Here is a 23,268-nt window from a genome sequence, read left to right as displayed (position 1 = left end):
GAGCATAATGCTAATCAGCAGGCCCTGGAGAAGGAGGCAGCACAGGGGGCACATAAGGTACACAGGTAGGCACATGACCACCAGGGATGGCACTGGGGATGGGGTGATGGGTTGCTAGACTACTAGGGAAGCCAATGGGGGGGGGGGGCAGATGGAATACACTAGACACAGGAAACTGTATAGGGGACCAGTAAAGACCAGAAAATGGTATTTACGAGGGAGACATGGAGTATTTAAAATTGGGGAATGGCTAAAGGAGTGTTGTGGGCATGTCTCAGTATTAGACGTTTGCTTGCCATTAAAGTGAACCTCCAGACTAAAAATCGACTCAGCAGCACTGAAAAGGCCTGGTGTTTCTTTAACAGTTTCACAGCATCAGAACTTTGTTTCTCTTATACAAGCCTCATTTTTAGCTGCACGGAAGAAAACTGCCCGGGCAGTTTTCCCCTGATGCTGTGCAAAGCATGATGGGATTTCTGAAGTTGTTGTTCTTCTTCTGCTGTTTTGGTGCAAACTTTTTTTTTTTTAATTTGCATTAGAGATTTGAAGCCTAGTGCGCACAGCTGGGAGAGGTGCTCAGGACACAGGACAGTTGGAACTGTGTCTCATGCTCCCTTGTCACCTCCTTTCCACCAAAAAGATGGCTGCCCCCATGAAATTACAAACATTTGCCTGTTCTTTTAAAACAGGGTGGGTAAGAGATTATATTACCTATCTATTTTAATTAACATAACTAATGTAACTTAATTAAAGGATGTTTGTTTAGGCTGAAGTTCCCCGTTAATGTAATCAGTTGCGAACATTTGGTTCATTCTTGATATTCATCTTCACATCACCTCAGTCCAGAGATTTTAATACTTTACAAACCAATGAAGGAGTCTTCAGGATTCCGTGTAAAAATGCCTCCATATGCACTTTGCAAGAAATAAAGGAAACATTGTATAAACACTTATGGCCAAAACATTTCCCACACTCAACACAAATGTCCGACAAGAAGAGATTTACGTGCAAAGCATTTCCCACACTCAGTACAGGAATAAGGCTTCTCGCCAGTGTGAGATCTCTTATGAGTAACTAGACTTGATTTCTGTTGAAAACATTTCCCACACTCGGCACATGAATAGGGTTTCACTCCAGTGTGAGATCTCTCATGATTTACAAGGTCTGAATTCCGAACAAAACATTTCCCACACTCAGAACATGAATAGGGCTTCTCCCCAGTGTGATGATATCTCTCATGACTGATAAGATATGATTTACGAATAAAACATTTCCCACACTCAGCACATGAATAGGGCATCTCACCAGTATGCAATCTCTCATGAATGACAAGGTGTGATTTATATGCAAAACATTTCCCACACTCACTGCATGAATAGGGCTTCTCACCAGTGTGAGATCTCTCGTGACTGATAAGATTTGATTTTTGAACAAAACATTTCCCACACTCAGCACATGAATAAGGCTTCTCACCAGTGTGAAATCTCTTATGACTGATAAGATTTGATTTCTGTACAAAACATTTCCCACACTCAGAACATGAATAGGGCTTCTCACCAGTGTGACATTTCTCATGACTAGCAAGCTGGGATTGATGTCCAAAATGTTTCCCACACTCAGCACATGAATAGGGCTTCTCAACACTGTGGGATTTCTCATGACTGGTAAGATTTGATTTGCGGACAAAACATTTCCCACACTCAGCACATGAATACGGTTTCTCACCTGTGTGAGATCTCTCATGTATGACAAGCTGAGATTTCTGTCCAAAACATTTCCCACACTCAGCACATGAATAAGGCTTCTTACCAGTGTGAGTTCTCTGATGTTTGACAAGGTTTGATTTCTGAACAAAACATTTCCCACATTCAGCACATGAATAGGGCTTTGCGTCAGTGTGAGATCTCTCATGAGTGAGAAGGTTTGATTTCTGAACAAAACATTTCCCACACTCAGCACATGAATAGGGCTTATCACAACTGTGAGATCTCTCATGTCTGACAAGATGTGATTTCCAAAAAAAACATTTCCCACACGTAGAACAGGAATAAGACCCTCCAGCAGGTGGAGAGCTGTGCTGGGTATGAGGCCCCTCGGGGTTAGACAGATGAGGGGAGTCTGGGGGAATATTTGGGGTCACCAGGATATCTGCAGGAGACTCTTGTCCAGTGACATCATCATCCGTTGTACAGTCTGTGGATACAGAGAGACGAGTCTCTGAGAGGTTCCTGATGCCGGGACTCCGCGCTGCAAATAGAGAAACATCATCACTTCCTGTTAGAGAATTCTGAGGGGAGGAACAATTATCATTAGGGATGGTCAGTGAGCTGCTGAGAAGTCCAAGTTGATACAAAGTTTATGCAGATTAGAAATGGACCAAATGCAGCAGCTGCATAGCTTTGTATATAATTAGCATACAATTTACACCATCTCAGAGTTTTTGGCATGTCACTGAGCATCACTAGTGATCAGCCTGACAGGAAACTGCAGAAAGCTGTGCCTATTACAGGTGGCCAATCACATGACTATTACTTTGCCTTGCATGAAAAATGTATGTAGCTTTATGTAGCTATGGTGTCTGAACTCCAGGGTAGCTTTTCATGTACAGGGCTGAACGATTTTCAGTTTAAAACCGAAAATCGTGATCAGGGGCTTGACGATCTTCAGATGGCAGTTTTGTGGCGATTTTTGCCGCCACTGGAACCTACTCCTCTCCCAGCCCCCTCCTTCTCTCCTGGCTCCCTCCTCCAGCAAGTTCTGATCCCATTTGGCGGTGAGCCGTGGCGAACAGGCAGCGAGTGTTGCCCAGTATCGCGGGGCCTGAACCAGGAAGTGTGACATCACTTCCTGGAAGCCACCATTACCAGGCAACACTTGCTGCCTGTTCACCGCGGCTCACCACGCGGCAACCTAATGTGGTGAAGCCGAATGGGATCAGAACTTGCTGGAGGAGGGGGCCAGGAGAGGAGTAGGTACCAGCGGTGAGGGGGATCTGCTAAAGGGAGGAGGGGGAGTGTATCTGCCTATACTAAAGGGGGATCTGACAATATAAGCTAAAGTGGGAGATCTGCCTATACTAAAGGAGGGATCTGGCTATATACAGGGGGGGGGGGGGTGCCTATATACACTAAAGGGGGGGATCTGGCTACATATACACTAAAGGGTGATCTGCCTATATATACTCTAAAGGTGTGTGTGTGTGTGTGGGGGGGGGGATCTGGTTATATACACTAAAGGGGATCAGGATGGCTAACCTGTACTGCGGCACCTATACTGGCTAACCTGTACTGCAGCACCTATACTGGCTAACCTGTACTGCAGCACCTATACTGGCTAACCTGTACTGCGGCACCTATACTGGCTAACCTGTACTGCAGCACCTATACTGGCTAACCTGTACTGTGGCACCTATACTGGCTAACCTGTACTGCGGCACCTATACTGGCTAACCTATACTGGCTAACCTGTACTGTGGCACCTATACACTGGCTAACCTGTACTGTGGCACCTATACACTGGCTAACCTGTAGTGCGGCACCTATACTGACTAACCTGTACTGCGGCACCTATACACTGGCTAACCTGTACTGCGGCACCTATACACTGACTAACCTGTACTGCGGCACCTATACACTGGCTAACCTGTAGTGCGGCACCTATACTGGCTAACCTGTACTGCGGCACCTATACACTGGCTAACCTGTACTGCGCCACCTATACACTGGCTAACCTATACTGCGGCACCTATACACTGGCTAACCTGTACTGCGGCACCTATACACTGGCTAACCTGTACTGCGGCACCTATACACTGGCTAACCTGTACTGCGGCACCTATACCCTGGCTAACCTGTACTGCGGCACCTATACTGGCTAACCTGTAGTGCGGCACCTATACACTGGCTAACCTGTACTGCGGCACCTATACTGGCTAACCTGTAGTGCGGCACCTATACACTGGCTAACCTGTACTGCGGCACCTATACACTGGCTAACCTGTACTGCGGCACCTATACACTGGCTAACCTGTACTGCGGCAAATATACACTGGCTAACCTGTACTGTGGCACCTACACACTGGCTAACCTGTACTGCGGCACCTATACACTGGCTAACCTGTAGTGCGGCACGTATACACTGGCTAACCTGTACTGTGGCACCTATACACTGGCTAACCTGTAGTGCGGCACCTATACACTGGCTAACCTGTACTGTGGCACCTATACACTGGCTAACCTGTACTGTGGCACCTATACACTGGCTAACCTGTACTGCGGCACCTATACACTGGCTAACTTTTACTGCGGCACCTATAAACTGGCTAACCTGTAGTGCAGCACCTATACACTGGCTAACCTGTACTGCAGCACCTATACTGGCTAACCTGTAGTGCGGCACCTATACACTGGCTAACCTGTACTGCGGCACCTATACACTGGCTAACCTGTACTGCGGCACCTATACTGGCTAACCTGTAGTGCGGCACCTATACACTGGCTAACCTGTACTGCGGCACCTATACACTGGCTAACCTGTACTGCGGCACCTATACACTGGCTAACCTGTACTGCGGCATCTATACACTGGCTAACCTGTACTGTGGCACCTATACTGGCTAACCTGTACTGCGGCACCTATACACTGGCTAACCTGTACTGTGGCACCTATACACTGGCTAACCTGTACTGCGGCACCTATACTGGCTAACCTGTACTGCGGCACCTATACTGGCTAACCTGTAGTGCAGCACCTATACACTGGCTAACCTGTACAGCGGCACCTATACTGGCTAACCTGTAGTGCGGCACCTATACACTGGCTAACCTGTACTGCGGCACCTATACACTGGCTAACCTGTACTGCGCCACATATACACTGGCTAACCTATACTGCAACACCTATACACTGGCTAACCTGTACTGCGGCACCTATACACTGGCTAACCTGTACTGCGGCACCTATACACTGGCTAACCTGTACTGCGGCACCTATACACTGGCTAACCTGTAGAGCGGCACCTATACACTGGCTAACCTGTACTGCGGCACCTATACACTGGCTAACCTGTACTGCGGCAAATATACACTGGCTAACCTGTACTGCGGCACCTATACACTGGCTAACCTGTAGTGCGGCACCTATACACTGGCTAACCTGTAGTGCAGCACCTATACACTGGCTAACCTGTACTGCGGCACCTATACACTGGCTAACCTGTAGTGCGGCACCTATACACTGGCTAACCTGTACAGCGGCACCTATACTGGCTAACCTGTAGTGCGGCACCTATACACTGGCTAACCTGTACAGCGGTACCTATACTGGCTAACCTGTACTGCGGCACCTATACACTGGCTAACCTGTACTGCGGCACCTATACTGGCTAACCTGTACTGCGGCACCTATACTGGCTAACCTGTAGTGCGGCACCTATACTGGCTAACCTGTACTGTGGCACCTATACACTGGCTAACCTGTAGTGCGGCACCTATACACTGGCTAACCTGTACAGCGGCACCTATACACTGGCTAACCTGTACAGCGGCACCTATACACTGGCTAACCTGTACTGCGGCACCTATACACTGGCTAACCTGTACTGCGGCACCTATACTGTCTAACCTGTAGTGCGGCACCTTTACTGTCTAACCTGTAGTGCGGCACCTATACTGGCTAACCTGTAGTGCGGCACCTATACACTGGCTAACCTGTACTGCGGCACCTATACACTGGCTAACCTGTACTGCGGCAAATATACACTGGCTAACCTGTACTGTGGCACCTACACACTGGCTAACCTGTACTGCGGCACCTATACACTGGCTAACCTGTAGTGCGGCACCTATACACTGGCTAACCTGTACTGTGGCACCTATACACTGGCTAACCTGTACTGCGGCACCTATACACTGGCTAACCTGTAGTGCGGCACCTATACACTGGCTAACCTGTACTGTGGCACCTATACACTGGCTAACCTGTACTGTGGCACCTATACACTGGCTAACCTGTACTGCGGCACCTATACACTGGCTAACTTTTACTGCGGCACCTATAAACTGGCTAACCTGTAGTGCAGCACCTATACACTGGCTAACCTGTACTGCAGCACCTATACTGGCTAACCTGTAGTGCGGCACCTATACTGGCTAACCTGTAGTGCGGCACCTATACACTGGCTAACCTGTACTGCGGCACCTATACTGGCTAACCTGTAGTGCGGCACCTATACACTGGCTAACCTGTACTGCGGCACCTATACACTGGCTAACCTGTACTGCGGCACCTATACACTGGCTAACCTGTACTGCGGCATCTATACACTGGCTAACCTGTACTGTGGCACCTATACTGGCTAACCTGTACTGCGGCACCTATACACTGGCTAACCTGTAGTGTTGCACCTATACACTGGCTAACCTGTACTGCGGCACCTATACACTGGCTAACCTGTACTGCGGCACCTATACTGGCTAACCTGTACTGCGGCACCTATACTGGCTAACCTGTAGTGCAGCACCTATACACTGGCTAACCTGTACAGCGGCACCTATACTGGCTAACCTGTAGTGCGGCACCTATACACTGGCTAACCTGTACTGTGGCACCTATACACTGGCTAACCTGTACTGTGGCACCTATACACTGGCTAACCTGTAGTGCGGCACCTATACTGACTAACATGTAGTGCGGCACCTATACTGACTAACATGTAGTGCGGCACCTATACACTGGCTAACCTGTACTGCGGCACCTATACTGGCTAACCTGTAGTGCGGCACCTAAACACTGGCTAACCTGTACTGCGGCACCTATACACTGGCTAACCTGTAGTGCGGCACCTATACTGACTAACCTGTACTGCGGCACCTATACACTGCCTAACCTGTACTGCGGCACCTATACACTGGCTAACCTGTACTGCGGCACCTATACTTGCTAACCTGTAGTGCGGCACCTATACTGGCTAACCTGTACTGCGGCACCTATACACTGGCTAACCTGTACTGCGCCACCTATACACTGGCTAACCTATACTGCAACACCTATACACTGGCTAACCTGTACTGCGGCACCTATACACTGGCTAACCTGTACTGCGGCACCTATACACTGGCTAACCTGTACTGCGGCACCTATACACTGGCTAACCTGTACTGCGGCACCTATACACTGGCTAACCTGTACTGCGGCAAATATACACTGGCTAACCTGTACTGCGGCACCTATACACTGGCTAACCTGTACTGCGGCACCTATACACTGGCTAACCTGTACTGCGGCAAATATACACTGGCTAACCTGTACTGTGGCACCTACACACTGGCTAACCTGTACTGCGGCACCTATACACTGGCTAACCTGTACTGCGGCACCTATACACTGGCTAACCTGTACTGCGGCACCTATACACTGGCTAACCTGTACTGCGGCACCTATACTGGCTAACCTGTAGTGCGGCACCTATACACTGGCTAACCTGTAGTGCAGCACCTATACACTGGCTAACCTGTACAGCGGCACCTATACTGGCTAACCTGTAGTGCGGCACCTATACACTGGCTAACCTGTACAGCGGCACCTATACTGGCTAACCTGTACTGCGGCACCTATACTGGCTAACCTGTAGTGCGGCACCTATACACTGGCTAACCTGTACAGCGGCACCTATACTGTCTAACCTGTAGTGTGGCACCTTTACTGGCTAACCTGTAGTGCGGCACCTATACACTGGCTAACCTGTAGAGCGGCACCTATACACTGGCTAACCTGTACTGCGGCACCTATACACTGGCTAACCTGTACTGCGGCATCTATACACTGGCTAACCTGTACTGTGGCACCTATACTGGCTAACCTGTACTGCGGCACCTATACACTGGCTAACCTGTACTGTGGCACCTATACACTGGCTAACCTGTACTGCGGCACCTATACTGGCTAACCTGTACTGCGGCACCTATACTGGCTAACCTGTAGTGCAGCACCTATACACTGGCTAACCTGTACAGCGGCACCTATACTGGCTAACCTGTAGTGCGGCACCTATACACTGGCTAACCTGTACTGTGGCACCTATGCACTGGCTAACCTGCGGTACCTAAACAGGCTAACCTGTACCACAACACCTATAGCTGGCTAACCTGTACTGTGGCACCTATACACTGGCTAACCTGTACTGTGGCACCTATACACTGGCTAACCTGTAGTGCGGCACCTATACTGACTAACATGTAGTGCGGCACCTATACACTGGCTAACCTGTACTGCGGCACCTATACTGGCTAACCTGTAGTGCGGCACCTAAACACTGGCTAACCTGTACTGCGGCACCTATACACTGGCTAACCTGTAGTGCGGCACCTATACTGACTAACCTGTACTGCGGCACCTATACACTGCCTAACCTGTACTGCGGCACCTATACACTGGCTAATCTGTACTGCGGCACCTATACTTGCTAACCTGTAGTGCGGCACCTATACTGGCTAACCTGTACTGCGGCACCTATACACTGGCTAACCTGTACTGCGCCACCTATACACTGGCTAACCTATACTGCAACACCTATACACTGGCTAACCTGTACTGCGGCACCTATACACTGGCTAACCTGTACTGCGGCACCTATACACTGGCTAACCTGTACTGCGGCACCTATACACTGGCTAACCTGTACTGCGGCACCTATACACTGGCTAACCTGTACTGCGGCAAATATACACTGGCTAACCTGTACTGCGGCACCTATACACTGGCTAACCTGTACTGCGGCACCTATACACTGGCTAACCTGTACTGCGGCAAATATACACTGGCTAACCTGTACTGTGGCACCTACACACTGGCTAACCTGTACTGCGGCACCTATACACTGGCTAACCTGTACTGCGGCACCTATACACTGGCTAACCTGTACTGCGGCACCTATACACTGGCTAACCTGTACTGCGGCACCTATACTGGCTAACCTGTAGTGCGGCACCTATACACTGGCTAACCTGTAGTGCAGCACCTATACACTGGCTAACCTGTACAGCGGCACCTATACTGGCTAACCTGTAGTGCGGCACCTATACACTGGCTAACCTGTACAGCGGCACCTATACTGGCTAACCTGTACTGCGGCACCTATACTGGCTAACCTGTAGTGCGGCACCTATACACTGGCTAACCTGTACAGCGGCACCTATACTGTCTAACCTGTAGTGCGGCACCTTTACTGGCTAACCTGTAGTGCGGCACCTATACACTGGCTAACCTGTAGAGCGGCACCTATACACTGGCTAACCTGTAGAGCGGCACCTATACACTGGCTAACCTGTAGAGCGGCACCTATACACTGGCTAACCTGTACTGTGGCACCTATACACTGGCTAACCTGTGGTACCTAAACAGGCTAACCTGTACCACAACACCTATAGCTGGCTCACTTATACTGGGGCACCTATAGTTAGCTAACCTTTACTGGGGCACCTATAGCTGGCTAAACTATACTGGGGCACCTATATATGGCTAACTATACTGGGGGAACTCATACTCACCACCAGTGTGCTGATGCTTTGTTGTGTATTGAAAATTGTGAATTGAATCAAAATCACAATTTCTGTCAGAAATCGTGCGATTCAATATTTTCCTAAAATCATTCAGGCCTAATGTACAGTACCTTGCAAAGGTATTCACCCCCCGGGTTTTGTACCCGCCCGTCCCCCACAGCTGTCCAAAGTACATGCATACAGGGAGATGTTACTTGTTGGGAAAAGCTGTTATTTCCCACAATCCAATGAGGTTCACAGACAACAAACTGTCTGTTCTGGAAGCAGGGACACAGGGACACTGGAGGACGCAGAGACGCAGGTGATTTATTATACAGGAAATATATTTTAAAAACCCTGACAATTGCCCCTAAAAAGTCCTAACAAGTCGAGGGAATCCATCAGCTCTGTATCCCCCTCAGGCGTACTCACTGGTGCTGGATCTGGGTAAGCCAAACCATCCTAAGCAACAAGGAAGGGATCCACAGAATTCAGATGAGTTCGTAAAAAAGCTGGATAACTTTATTGCTAAAATCCAAAAAAAAAGACATAGACATCCATAGGATCAAACTGATGCGTGTCAGACTCAATATGTGCCCTTAGTCATAGCTTCCTATGAAACTATGACTAAGGGCACATATTGAGCCCGACACATGAGCCTGACACGCATCAGATCCTGTGGATGTCTATGTCTTTTTTTGGATTTTGGCAATAAAGTTATCTGGCTCTTTATGAACTCATCTAAAGTCTGCGGATCCCTTCCTTGTTGCCGAAAAAGTCCTGGTGCAACCAATTATCTTCACAAGTCACATATGTAGGGAAAGTAAGTCCACGTGTGTGCAATCTAAATGTCACATAATCTGTCAGTATTACCACTTTTTGGTTTTGTCCTCTTAAAAGCCAGAGCAATTTTTACACCTCACGCTCTTCCCATTCATTCACCTATAACTTTTCTGCTACTTACCTCACCAAAATGATCTATATGTTGTTTTTTTTCCACCACAAATTAGACTTTCCTTGGGTGGTACTTTTTGCTAAAAATTATTTTATTTTATATGCACTTTAAAGGGCATAAGAAGAAAAAAAAATGCTACAGTAGATAAAACTCACACATTTTATTTGCCCTTTTGTCCCAGTTATTACAAGATTTAAATTATGTTCCTAGTACAATATTTTATTTGGAAATAAAGGTATGTTTTTTCCATTTTATATTTCTTTATACTAAATCAATAATTGCAAGCCCACATTTTCTATACCCTTATGACATACATATTAAAAAAAAGCCTAAGGATATGGAATTTTTTTAATGCTGTCACTTTTTTTAACAAGTGTTTTATCTTGGTAACTATAGGGGATGGGGAAATAAGGGGTTAAAATTAATGGGTGATTTTTATTTATGTATTTTAATAAACAGTAGCAATAGAAAGTAGGTGAACCCTTTGGAATGATATCGATTTCTGCACAAAGTGGTCATAAAATGTGATCCGATCTTCATCTAAATCACAACAATAGACAATCACAGTCTGCTTAAACTAATACCACACACGTAATTCAATGTTTCCATGTTTTTATTGAACACACCATGTAAACATTGAAATTAATTTTATTAAACATGAAACATAAGATCATTGATAGCATTTACCACCAACCACCCCTTACACCGGGTGTGCCGCCCGTTGTGGTGCGCCGCCCGCACTGCAACGCCAATATTATGCCCTTCACTTTGCCCTTACTTAAAGTGGATCCAAGATGAAAACATGGGACTCAGAGCTACATGGGACTCAGAATGCCTTGGTGCTGAAGGAGCTGTGGGCGCGGCTTGTTTAGTTTATAGGGAATTAGGGCATTAAACAAGAAAAAATTTATTTGGCTTGAGGAATGCCCTATAAAATATATGCCGCATATTTTGCCAGGTGGTGCAGTGGGCTAGGATTAAGCCTTTGCCAGGTGCTGGAGTGGACTAGGGGGAACCCGTTTGCCAGGTGGTGGAGTGGACTAGGAGGAGCCTGTTTGCCAGGTGGTGGAGTGGGCTAGGAGGAGCCTGTTTGCCAGGAGGTGGAGTGGGCTAGGAAGAGCCTGTTTGCCAGGTGGTGGAGTGCGCTAGGAGGAGCCTGTTTGCCAGGTGGTGGAGTGGACTAGGAGGAGCCTGTTTGCCAGGTGCTGGAGTGGGCTAGGAGGAGCCCAGTTGCCAGGTGGTGGAGTGGGCTAGGAGGAGCCTGTTTGCCAAATGGTGGAGTGGGCAAGGAGGAGCCCATTTGCCAGGTGGTGGAGTGGGCTAGGAGGAGCCTGTTTGCCAGGTTCTGGAGTGGACTAGGGGGAACCCGTTTGCCAGATGGTGGAGTGGACTAGGAGGAGCCTGTTTGCCAGGTGATGGAGTGGGCTAGGAGGAGCCCAGTTGCCAGGTGGTGGAGTGGGCTAGGAGGAGCCTGTTTGCCAAATGGTGGAGTGGGCAAGGAGGAACCGATTTGCCAAATAGTGGAGTGGGCAAGGAGAAAACAGTTTGCCAGGTGGTGGAGTGGGCTAGGAGGAAGCCGTTTTCCAGGTGCTGGAGTGGGCTAGGAGGAACCCATTTGCCAGGTGGTGGAGTGGGCTGGGAGGAACCTGTTTGTCAGATGGTGGAGTGGGCTAGGAGGAACCGGTTTGCCAGGTGGTGGAGTGGGCTAGGAGGAACCCATTTGCCAGGTGGTGGTGTGGGCTAGGAGGAACCCGTTTACCAGGTGGTGGAGTGGGCAAGGAGGAACCTGGTTGCCAAGTGGTGGAGTGGGCTAGGTGGAACCCATTTGCAAGGTGGTAGAGTGGGCTAGGAGGAGCATGTTTGCCAGGTGGTGAAGTGGGCTAGGAGGAACCTGTTTGCCAGGTGATGGAGTGGGCTAGGAGGACCTGGTTGACGGGTGGTGGAGGGGGCAAGGAGGAGCCTGTTTGCCAGGTAGTGGAGGGGGCCAGGAGGAGCCTGTTTGCCAGGTGGTGGAGGGGGCTATGACGAGCTTGTTTGCCAGGTAATGGAGGGGCTAGGAGGAGCCCGTTTGCCAGGAGGTGGAGTGGGCTAGGAGGAGCCCATTTGCCAGGTGGTGTAGTGGGTTAGGAGGAGCCTGTTTGTCAGATGGTGGAGTGGGCTAGGAGGAGCCCGTTTGTCAGGGGGTGGAGCAGGCTAGGAGGAACCCGTTTGCTGGATGGTGGAGTGGGCTAGGAGGAACCTGTTTGCCGAGTGGTGGAGTGGGCTGGGAGGAGCCTGTTTGCCAGGTGGTGGAGTGGGCTAGGAGGAACCAGTTTGCTAGGTGGTGGAGTGGGCTAGGAGGAGCCCGTTTGCCAGGTGGTGGAGGGGGCTAGGACAATCCCTTTTGCCAGGTTGTGGAGCGGGCTAGGAGGAACCCGTTTGCTGGGTGGTGGAATGGGCTGGGAGGAGCCCGTTTGTCAGGTGGTGGAGTGGGCTGGGAGGAGCCCATTTGTCAGGTGGTGGAGGGGGCTAGGAGGAACCCATTTGCCAGATGGTGGAGTGGAGTAGGAGGAACCCGTTTGCCAGGTGGTGGAGGGGGCTAGGAGGAACCTGTTTGCAAGGTGGTGAAGTGAGCTAGGAGGAGCCTGTTTGCCAGGTGGTGGAGTGGGCTAGGAGGAGCCTGTTTGCCAGGTGGTGCAGTGGGCTAGGAGGAGCCTGTTTGCCAGGTGGTGAAGTGAGCTAGGAGGAGCCTGTTTGCCAGATGGTGGAGTGGGGTAGGAGGAACCCGTTTGCCAGATGGTGGAGTGGGCTAGGAGGAACCGGTTTGCCAGATGGTGGAGTGGGCTAGGAGGAGCCTGTTTGCCAGGTGGTGCAGTGGGCTAGGAGAAGCCTGTTTGCCAGGTGGTGAAGTGAGCTAGGAGGAACCTGTTTGCCAGATGGTGGAGTGGGCTAGGAGGAGCCCGTTTGCCAGGTGGTGGAGGGGGCTAGGAGGAACCTGTTTGCAAGGTGGTGGAGTGAGCTAGGAGGAGCCTGTTTGCCAGGTGGTGGAGTGGGCTAGGAGGAGTCTGTTTGCCAGGTGGTGCAGTGGGCTAGGAGGAGCCCGTTTGCCAGGTGGTGGAGTGGGCTAGGAGGAGCCCATTTGCCAGGTGGTGGAGTGGGTTAGGAGGAGCCTGTTTGCCAGATGGTGGAGTGGGCTAGGAGGAGCCCGTTTGTCAGGTGGTGGAGCGGGCTAGGAGGAACCCGTTTGCCGGATGGTGGAGTGGGCTAGGAGGAACCTGTTTGCCGGGTGGTGGAGTGGGCTCGGAGGAGCCCGTTTGCCAGGTGGTGGAGTGGGCTAGGAGGAACCGGTTTGCCGGGTGGTGGAGTGGGCTGGGAGAAGCTCGTTTGTCAGGTGGTGGAGTGGGCTGGGAGGAGCCCATTTGTCAGGTGGTGGAGGGGGCTAGGAGGAACCCGTTTGCCAGATGGTGGAGTGGGCTAGGAGGAGCCCGTTTGCCAGATGGTGGAGTGGAGTAGGAGGAACCCGTTTGCCAGATGGTGGAGTGGGCTAGGAGAAACCTGTTTGCCAGATGGTGGAGTGGGCTAGGAGAAGCCTGTTTGCCAGGTGGTGCAGTGGGCTAGGAGGAGCCTGTTTGTCAGGTGGTGCAGTGGGCTAGGAGAAGCCTGTTTGCCAGGTGGTGAAGTGAGCTAGGAGGAACCTGTTTGCCAGATGGTGGAGTGGGCTAGGAGGAGCCCGTTTGCCAGGTGGTGGAGGGGGCTAGGAGGAACCTGTTTGCAAGGTGGTGGAGTGAGCTAGGAGGAGCCTGTTTGCCAGGTTGTGGAGTGGGCTAGGAGGAACCCGTTTGCCAGATGGTGGAGTGGGCTAGGAGGAACCGGTTTGCCAGATGGTGGAGTGGGCTAGGAGGAGCCTGTTTGCCAGGTGGTGCAGTGGGCTAGGAGAAGCCTGTTTGCCAGGTGGTGAAGTGAGCTAGGAGGAACCTGTTTGCCAGATGGTGGAGTGGGCTAGGAGGAGCCCGTTTGCCAGGTGGTGGAGGGGGCTAGGAGGAACCTGTTTGCAAGGTGGTGGAGTGGGCTGGGAGGAGCCCATTTGTCAGGTGGTGGAGCGGGCTAGGAGGAGCCTGTTTGCCAAATGGTGGAGTGGGCAAGGAGGAACCGATTTGCCAAATAGTGGAGTGGGCAAGGAGAAAACAGTTTGCCAGGTGGTGGAGTGGGCTAGGAGGAAGCCGTTTTCCAGGTGCTGGAGTGGGCTAGGAGGAACCCATTTGCCAGGTGGTGGAGTGGGCTGGGAGGAACCTGTTTGTCAGATGGTGGAGTGGGCTAGGAGGAACCGGTTTGCCAGGTGGTGGAGTGGGCTAGGAGGAACCCATTTGCCAGGTGGTGGTGTGGGCTAGGAGGAACCCGTTTACCAGGTGGTGGAGTGGGCAAGGAGGAACCTGGTTGCCAAGTGGTGGAGTGGGCTAGGTGGAACCCATTTGCAAGGTGGTAGAGTGGGCTAGGAGGAGCATGTTTGCCAGGTGGTGAAGTGGGCTAGGAGGAACCTGTTTGCCAGGTGATGGAGTGGGCTAGGAGGACCTGGTTGACGGGTGGTGGAGGGGGCAAGGAGGAGCCTGTTTGCCAGGTAGTGGAGGGGGCCAGGAGGAGCCTGTTTGCCAGGTGGTGGAGGGGGCTATGACGAGCTTGTTTGCCAGGTAATGGAGGGGCTAGGAGGAGCCCGTTTGCCAGGAGGTGGAGTGGGCTAGGAGGAGCCCATTTGCCAGGTGGTGTAGTGGGTTAGGAGGAGCCTGTTTGTCAGATGGTGGAGTGGGCTAGGAGGAGCCCGTTTGTCAGGGGGTGGAGCAGGCTAGGAGGAACCCGTTTGCTGGATGGTGGAGTGGGCTAGGAGGAACCTGTTTGCCGAGTGGTGGAGTGGGCTGGGAGGAGCCTGTTTGCCAGGTGGTGGAGTGGGCTAGGAGGAACCAGTTTGCTAGGTGGTGGAGTGGGCTAGGAGGAGCCCGTTTGCCAGGTGGTGGAGGGGGCTAGGACAATCCCTTTTGCCAGGTTGTGGAGCGGGCTAGGAGGAACCCGTTTGCTGGGTGGTGGAATGGGCTGGGAGGAGCCCGTTTGTCAGGTGGTGGAGTGGGCTGGGAGGAGCCCATTTGTCAGGTGGTGGAGGGGGCTAGGAGGAACCCATTTGCCAGATGGTGGAGTGGAGTAGGAGGAACCCGTTTGCCAGGTGGTGGAGGGGGCTAGGAGGAACCTGTTTGCAAGGTGGTGAAGTGAGCTAGGAGGAGCCTGTTTGCCAGGTGGTGGAGTGGGCTAGGAGGAGCCTGTTTGCCAGGTGGTGCAGTGGGCTAGGAGGAGCCTGTTTGCCAGGTGGTGAAGTGAGCTAGGAGGAGCCTGTTTGCCAGATGGTGGAGTGGGGTAGGAGGAACCCGTTTGCCAGAGGGTGGAGTGGGCTAGGAGGAACCGGTTTGCCAGATGGTGGAGTGGGCTAGGAGGAGCCTGTTTGCCAGGTGGTGCAGTGGGCTAGGAGAAGCCTGTTTGCCAGGTGGTGAAGTGAGCTAGGAGGAACCTGTTTGCCAGATGGTGGAGTGGGCTAGGAGGAGCCCGTTTGCCAGGTGGTGGAGGGGGCTAGGAGGAACCTGTTTGCAAGGTGGTGGAGTGAGCTAGGAGGAGCCTGTTTGCCAGGTGGTGGAGTGGGCTAGGAGGAGTCTGTTTGCCAGGTGGTGCAGTGGGCTAGGAGGAGCCCGTTTGCCAGGTGGTGGAGTGGGCTAGGAGGAGCCCATTTGCCAGGTGGTGGAGTGGGTTAGGAGGAGCCTGTTTGCCAGATGGTGGAGTGGGCTAGGAGGAGCCCGTTTGTCAGGTGGTGGAGCGGGCTAGGAGGAACCCGTTTGCCGGATGGTGGAGTGGGCTAGGAGGAACCTGTTTGCCGGGTGGTGGAGTGGGCTCGGAGGAGCCCGTTTGCCAGGTGGTGGAGTGGGCTAGGAGGAACCGGTTTGCCGGGTGGTGGAGTGGGCTGGGAGAAGCTCGTTTGTCAGGTGGTGGAGTGGGCTGGGAGGAGCCCATTTGTCAGGTGGTGGAGGGGGCTAGGAGGAACCCGTTTGCCAGATGGTGGAGTGGGCTAGGAGGAGCCCGTTTGCCAGATGGTGGAGTGGAGTAGGAGGAACCCGTTTGCCAGATGGTGGAGTGGGCTAGGAGAAACCTGTTTGCCAGATGGTGGAGTGGGCTAGGAGAAGCCTGTTTGCCAGGTGGTGCAGTGGGCTAGGAGGAGCCTGTTTGTCAGGTGGTGCAGTGGGCTAGGAGAAGCCTGTTTGCCAGGTGGTGAAGTGAGCTAGGAGGAACCTGTTTGCCAGATGGTGGAGTGGGCTAGGAGGAGCCCGTTTGCCAGGTGGTGGAGGGGGCTAGGAGGAACCTGTTTGCAAGGTGGTGGAGTGAGCTAGGAGGAGCCTGTTTGCCAGGTTGTGGAGTGGGCTAGGAGGAACCCGTTTGCCAGATGGTGGAGTGGGCTAGGAGGAACCGGTTTGCCAGATGGTGGAGTGGGCTAGGAGGAGCCTGTTTGCCAGGTGGTGCAGTGGGCTAGGAGAAGCCTGTTTGCCAGGTGGTGAAGTGAGCTAGGAGGAACCTGTTTGCCAGATGGTGGAGTGGGCTAGGAGGAGCCCGTTTGCCAGGTGGTGGAGGGGGCTAGGAGGAACCTGTTTGCAAGGTGGTGGAGTGGGCTGGGAGGAGCCCATTTGTCAGGTGGTGGAGCGGGCTAGGAGGAACCCGTTTGCCAGATGGTGGAGTGGGCTAGGAGGAACCGGTTTGCCAGATGGTGGAGTGGGCTAGGAGGAGCCTGTTTGCCAGGTGGTGCAGTGGGCTAGGAGAAGCCTGTTTGCCAGGTGGTGAAGTGAGCTAGGAGGAACCTGTTTGCCAGATGGTGGAGTGGGCTAGGAGGAGCCCGTTTGCCAGGTGGTGGAGGGGGCTAGGAGGAACCTGTTTGCAAGGTGGTGGAGTGAGCTAGGAGGAGCCTGTTTGCCAGGTGGTGGAGTGGGCTAGGAGGAGTCTGTTTGCCAGGTGGTGCAGTGGGCTAGGAGGAGCCTGTTTGCCAGGTGGTGGAGTGGGCTAGGAGGAGCCCATTTGCCAGGTGGTGGAGTGGGTTAGGAGGAGCCTGTTTGCCAGATGGTGGAGTGGGCTAGGAGGAGCCCGTTTGTCAGGTGGTGGAGCGGGCTAGGAGGAACCCGTTTGCCGGATGGTGGAGTGGGCTAGGAGGAACCTGTTTGCCGGGTGGTGGAGTGGGCTCGGAGGAGCCCGTTTGCCAGGTGGTGGAGTGGGCTAGAAGGAACCGGTTTGCCAGGTGATGGAGTGAGCTAGGAGGTACCTGTTTGCCAGGTGGTGGAGTGGGCTAGGAGGAGCCCGTTTGCCAGGTGGTGGAGGGGGCTAGGACAATCCCTTTTGCCAGGTTGTGGAGTGGGCTAGGAGGAACCCGTTTGCCGGGTGGTGGAGTGGGCTGGGAGAAGCTCGTTTGTCAGGTGGTGGAGTGGGCTGGGAGGAGCCCATTTGTCAGGTGGTGGAGGGGGCTAGGAGGAACCCGTTTGCCAGATGGTGGAGTGGGCTAGGAGGAGCCCGTTTGCCAGATGGTGGAGTGGAGTAGGAGGAACCCGTTTGCCAGATGGTGGAGTGGGCTAGGAGGAACCTGTTTGCCAGATGGTGGAGTGGGCTAGGAGAAGCCTGTTTGCCAGGTGGTGCAGTGGGCTAGGAGGAGCCTGTTTGCCAGGTGGTGAAGTGAGCTAGGAGGAACCTGTTTGCCAGATGGTGGAGTGGGCTAGGAGGAGCCTGTTTGCCAGGTGGTGGAGGGGGCTAGGAGGAGCCTGTTTGCCAGGTGGTGCAGTGGGCTAGGAGGAGCCTGTTTGCCAGGTGGTGAAGTGAGCTAGGAGGAACCTGTTTGCCAGGTGGTGGAGTGGGCTAGGAGAAGCCTGTTTGCCAGGTGGTGGAGTGGGCTAGGAGAAACCTGTTTGCCAGGTGGTGAAGTGGGTATAGGAGGAGCCTGCTTGCCAGGTGGTGGAGTGGGTTAGGAGGAACCCGTTTGCCAGGTGGTAGAGTGAGCTAGGAGGAGCATGTTGTCTATTTGTTTACCTTCGCTGCTCATGATCGCCCGCGCGCACCTGCTCACCTCCAATGCCATCCTGCCGGTCTGTGATTGGTGAATGGGAACATGAGCTCCCCAAGCCGATCAAAGTACCTGTAAATAAATGATTATCATCAGCGAGAAGCCCGGTGGTCATTCTGAAAATTAAAGTAAAAAGACACATACACAACACTTTAAAGGGGCACTATGGCAAATCAGTGTTTCTTTAAGGGCTAGATAAAGTTAAACAAGCATGTGACAAAAGTACCTTGGAAAAAGAATTGATTTAAAAAACAAACAGAGCTGTTACTCACTAATCTTTTGCCACTGCATTGCTTCTGTAACAAAATATGAACAGGAGATATTGGCAGCGCTTCCAAATGCAGGCTGCACACAAATTGACCAGCTAGAGAGATGTGCAGAACTCAAAACACAGGCAGATTACACAACTTGCATTCAAAACAGATGTTTGGGACGCAAGCTGTGTAATCTGACCGTGTTTCGAGCTCTGCACATCTGTGCAGCTGGTCAATTTGGGTGCAGCCTTTGTCTGGTAGCGCCGCCAATATCTCCTGTTGTACAAAAAGTGTAAGTCTATTTATGGCTAGCTGCAACCCTGTGCATCAGTTTGCAAATATTTAGATTGGGGATTAGTGCATAATTTGCATCTGATTTGCATTCAAGGTGTGTATTTAAGTCCCTGGGGGGATCTGCACACCTCTGTTGGTTTCATTTCATTTGCAGCCTGTTTAAGAGCGCTGCCAATCTTTTGCTGTTCCTTAGAAACAAGCAAAATATCAGCCCATTATATTATGGGAAACATCTGTTGTAACTGGTTATTTTTCTAAGCTCTGTTCTCCTTTCACATGTGCACTTTAGCTTCCTCCACCACTATGGAGAGTAATAAATCTAGCTAGACTGCTCTTACTAGCAGCACAGTGTGTCAGGACACTCAGACAGCCTCATCATCACCCATCTAAGCTCCTCTGTCCCTCTGTTGTAGGCTGCACAAACAAAATAGCAGCAATGCCAATATGCACTGCTAGTAAGAGCAGTCTGGGATGCCAAAAGATAATGTGAGTGAAGTTTAGCTCTGCTTGTGTTTTTTTTTTATCAATTATTTTTTCTATCTACTTCTCTCACCTGATTGCTTAAGGGGAACCTAAACTGAGGAGGATATGCATTTTTCCTTTTTAAAATAATACCAGATGCCTGACTCTCCTGTTGATCCTGTGTCTCTAATACTTTTAGGCACAGCCCCTCAACAAGCATGCAGATCAGGTGCTCTGACTGAAGTCAGACTGGATTAGCTGCATGCTTGTTTCAGGTGTGTGATTCAGTCACTACTGCAGCCAAAGAGATCAGCAGGGCTGCCAAGCAACTGGTATTGTTTAAAAGGAAACACCCATATCCCTCTCAGTTAAGGATCCCTTTAATATTACAGTATCTAGCCCTTATATAAACACTGATTCGCCATAGTGTCCCTTACAAAATAATAATACCCCATTAGTTATTAACCCATACTTCCCCCTCCCCTATAGTTACCACTTGTAAAAAAAACAAGTAAAAAAAAAAAACAACACTTACGGTAAGAAAAATGCATAAGTAGTTTCCATAAAGACTTTTTTTTAAAAGAAGTATGTCATGAGGGTATGCTACTGTTATTTTTGCAAAATAGGGCTTGCAATTATTGATAAAGTATAAAGATACACAAAAACTACCTGTATTTCTAACTAAAATATCACCATGCATTGTACTAAGGACATATTTTTTATGTTGTAATAACCGAGACAAATAGGCAAATAATATGTGTCAGTTTTATCTGCAGTAGCACTTTTTATTTTCAGACTATAAGAATTTTTTTCATTTTTTTTCTTCTTATTCCCTTTAAGATGCACATACTGTAGAATAATATAATTCTTAGCAAACAGTTATAAATACACTTGAGTGAGTGGCTTTCAGAGTTGTAAAGTCCTTGCCTGATCAGCATTGTATTTCTACTGTGAGATGTATCAGGAGGCTTCTTACACATCCATTACCTCCCCCTCTCCACAGAACAGAAACTTACTCCAAAGCCATCAGGGTGTCTGCAATGTTACTGTAAGTGAGCTGCCACACAAATACAATTAAGAATAATATTTTTAAATGACAAAAATTTACAGGAATACATAGGATAGCCCCCAATATGGCCAATCTGTGAGCAGTGACACAGTCATAATAACAACCACTTCACCCCAATGGCGTTTTTACCCTAAAGGGGCCCATACACTCAGCCGATTTTCTGGCCGACCGATCGATCCCGATCGATCGATTGATCGTTTGCAAATCGGTTGGCCAATCGACCGATCGATGGCCGATTTCGATCGATTTCGATGGATTTCCATCAAACTGGCAGGGTGGAAAATTTAGGTCGATCTGATGAGATTGCTTATCAGTTTGCATTGGCCTTAATGGAAATCTGATGGCAAAAAAATGCCATCAGATCGAATTTCAATAGATTTCAAACTGAAATCTATTGGAATTCTATCCTGGTAAAAAATGTTCTAAAAACGCATCAGATAGATCATCAGATGCATTTCTTATCTATCTGCTGCCAATCTGACGAGTGTATGGGCACCTTAATGGACAAGAGCGATTTTCACCTTTCAGTGCTCATCCCTTTCATTTGTCAATAGCTTAATCACTAATAATCACAGTTAAATGATCTATATCTTGTTTTTTTCACCACCAATTGGGCTTTTGGGGGTTGATATTTGTTTTCAGTAATTACTTTATTTTCTATGCATTTTAAAGGGAAAAACAAGGAAAAAATGAAAAAATACACAATTTCTCCAATTTCATCCCCTATAGTTTTAATATAACACAGCTACTGTACATAAAACCCACACATTTTATCTGCCTAAAAGGTGGATCAGCGCATCACCAGGCCACCTCCGAATGGCCTACAATCAGAGGTGCGCTGAGCCCCCCCCAGAAACTGCAAACGCACCTTGAACCCAAACAGAAGCTCTGCATATACACCAAAAGCAAAGCTGTTAAGTGGGAGCAGCTGACCAAAATGAATTAAATTAGTACATGGCAAGGAAATGAACAGCGCTACTTAAAAACAGATAAGTGCCTACCTGCAAGAGAGTGCAAGCCCCACTTGTGGGATAAAATACACACCTAGCATACACATAACCTGTCTACCACTGGAGGATGTTGGTTTCCTGTAACAGCTTGCATGCAACTTGTTAAGTACTCGTCCCTCCCACTGCGGAGAAGTCATCCTTGATGGGAGGGGACCTAACACTAACTAAATCCTAACCTATGTATATGCATAGCCTGGGTGCGGCCAATCGATTTTACTTGATTGGCCGCACCCAGGCTATGCATATACTGTACATAGGTTAGGATTTAGTTAGTGTTAGGTGCCATCCCATCAAGGATGACTTCTCCGCAGTGGGAGGGACGAGTACTTAATAGGTTGCATGCAAGCTGTTAATGGAAACCAACATCCTCCTCTAGTGGTAGACAGGTCATGTGTATGCTCGGTGTGTATTCGACCCCACAAGTGGGGCTTGCACTCTCTTGCAGGTAGGCACTTATCTGTTTTTAAGTAGCGCTGTTCATTTCCTTGCAAATTTATCTGCCTATTTGTCCTGGTTATCACAAGATTTTAATTATGTCCCTAGTACATAGTATGGTGGCAATATAGTATTTGGAAATAAAGGTGTTTTTTCTTTGGTGGCTTTTTTTCACTATTTTCACGTGCACTGGAATGCACGTGCACTTGCACAGTGGCAGCAGCACTGTCTGACTTATAAAAACGTCCTGGAGCCATTAAGAGGCTCTAGCAGGACATTTTTATAAGTCAGCTTGTCATTAAGTGGTTAAAGATATTTAATGTTGATAACTCACCTGTTTTTCCCTCTATAAGAGGGTCCTCTTCTGTAGCTGTCCCCATCATGTCACCCTCCTCTGCAGACAGCTGATCACTCCTTATATATGTATCTTCTTCCTCTTTACATGTCCCCATCATGTCACCCTCCTCCATAGACTGCTGATCACTCCTCACATACGCCTCCTCTTCTTCTTCTTTACGTGTCCTCATCAGGTTCCCCTCCTCCATAGACTGCTGATCACTCCTCACATATGTCTCTTCTTCTTCCTCTTTAATTGCTCTCATCATGTCACCCTCCTCCATAGACTGCTTATCACTCCTCACATATGTCTCTTCTTCCTCTTTAATTGTCCCCATCATGACATTCTCCTCCGTAAACTGTGGATCATTCCTCAAATATGTCTGTTCTTCTTCCACTTTATTTGTCCCCGTCATGTCACCATCCTTCATAGACTGCTGATCACTCCTCACATACATCTCCTCTTCTTTATTTTTTATTGTACTCATCATGCCACCCAACTCCATAGACTGCTGATCACTCCTCATATATGTCTCTTTTTCTTCCTCTTTAATTGTCCTCATCATGTCACCCTCCTCCATAGACTGCTGATCACTCCTCACATATGTCTCTTGCTCGTTGTGCTCAAATCTTAGTTCTGAAAAGGATAACAGATTATAGCTGTAAGATATTAGCAGTAATAAACAGAGCACAGAAAATAACATAATTTGCCAGTGGATGACAATCTCCCATAAGCTGTGGTATCTGCACATTCAGTACCACAGTCCTCTCTGCCAGTGTGCCTTGCTCATCATCTGGTGCTTCTCTCCTCCTCTC

The 23,268-nt window shown here is 50.1% G+C and overlaps 1 protein-coding gene across 1 annotated transcript in view; it reads right to left on the bottom strand.

The window, feature by feature from the left end:
* Positions 1-23,268, bottom strand: part of LOC137537219 (zinc finger protein 850-like) — a 117,311-nt gene that overhangs the window by 83,617 nt on the left and 10,426 nt on the right. The window contains exons 2-4 of the mRNA XM_068259319.1: positions 22,451-23,089; positions 18,596-18,664; positions 981-2,247 (exon numbers count right to left, since the gene is read on the bottom strand). Of these exons, the coding sequence (XP_068115420.1) occupies positions 981-2,247; positions 18,596-18,664; positions 22,451-23,033 (1,919 nt within the window). The 5' untranslated portion in view covers positions 23,034-23,089. The remainder of the gene's footprint in view (positions 1-980; positions 2,248-18,595; positions 18,665-22,450; positions 23,090-23,268) is intronic.

This window comes from Hyperolius riggenbachi, chromosome 10 (genome assembly GCF_040937935.1).
Source record: "Hyperolius riggenbachi isolate aHypRig1 chromosome 10, aHypRig1.pri, whole genome shotgun sequence".
In the NCBI taxonomy this organism is placed as follows: Eukaryota; Metazoa; Chordata; class Amphibia; order Anura; family Hyperoliidae; genus Hyperolius; species Hyperolius riggenbachi.
This window is presented reverse-complemented; position numbering and strand designations above follow the sequence as displayed.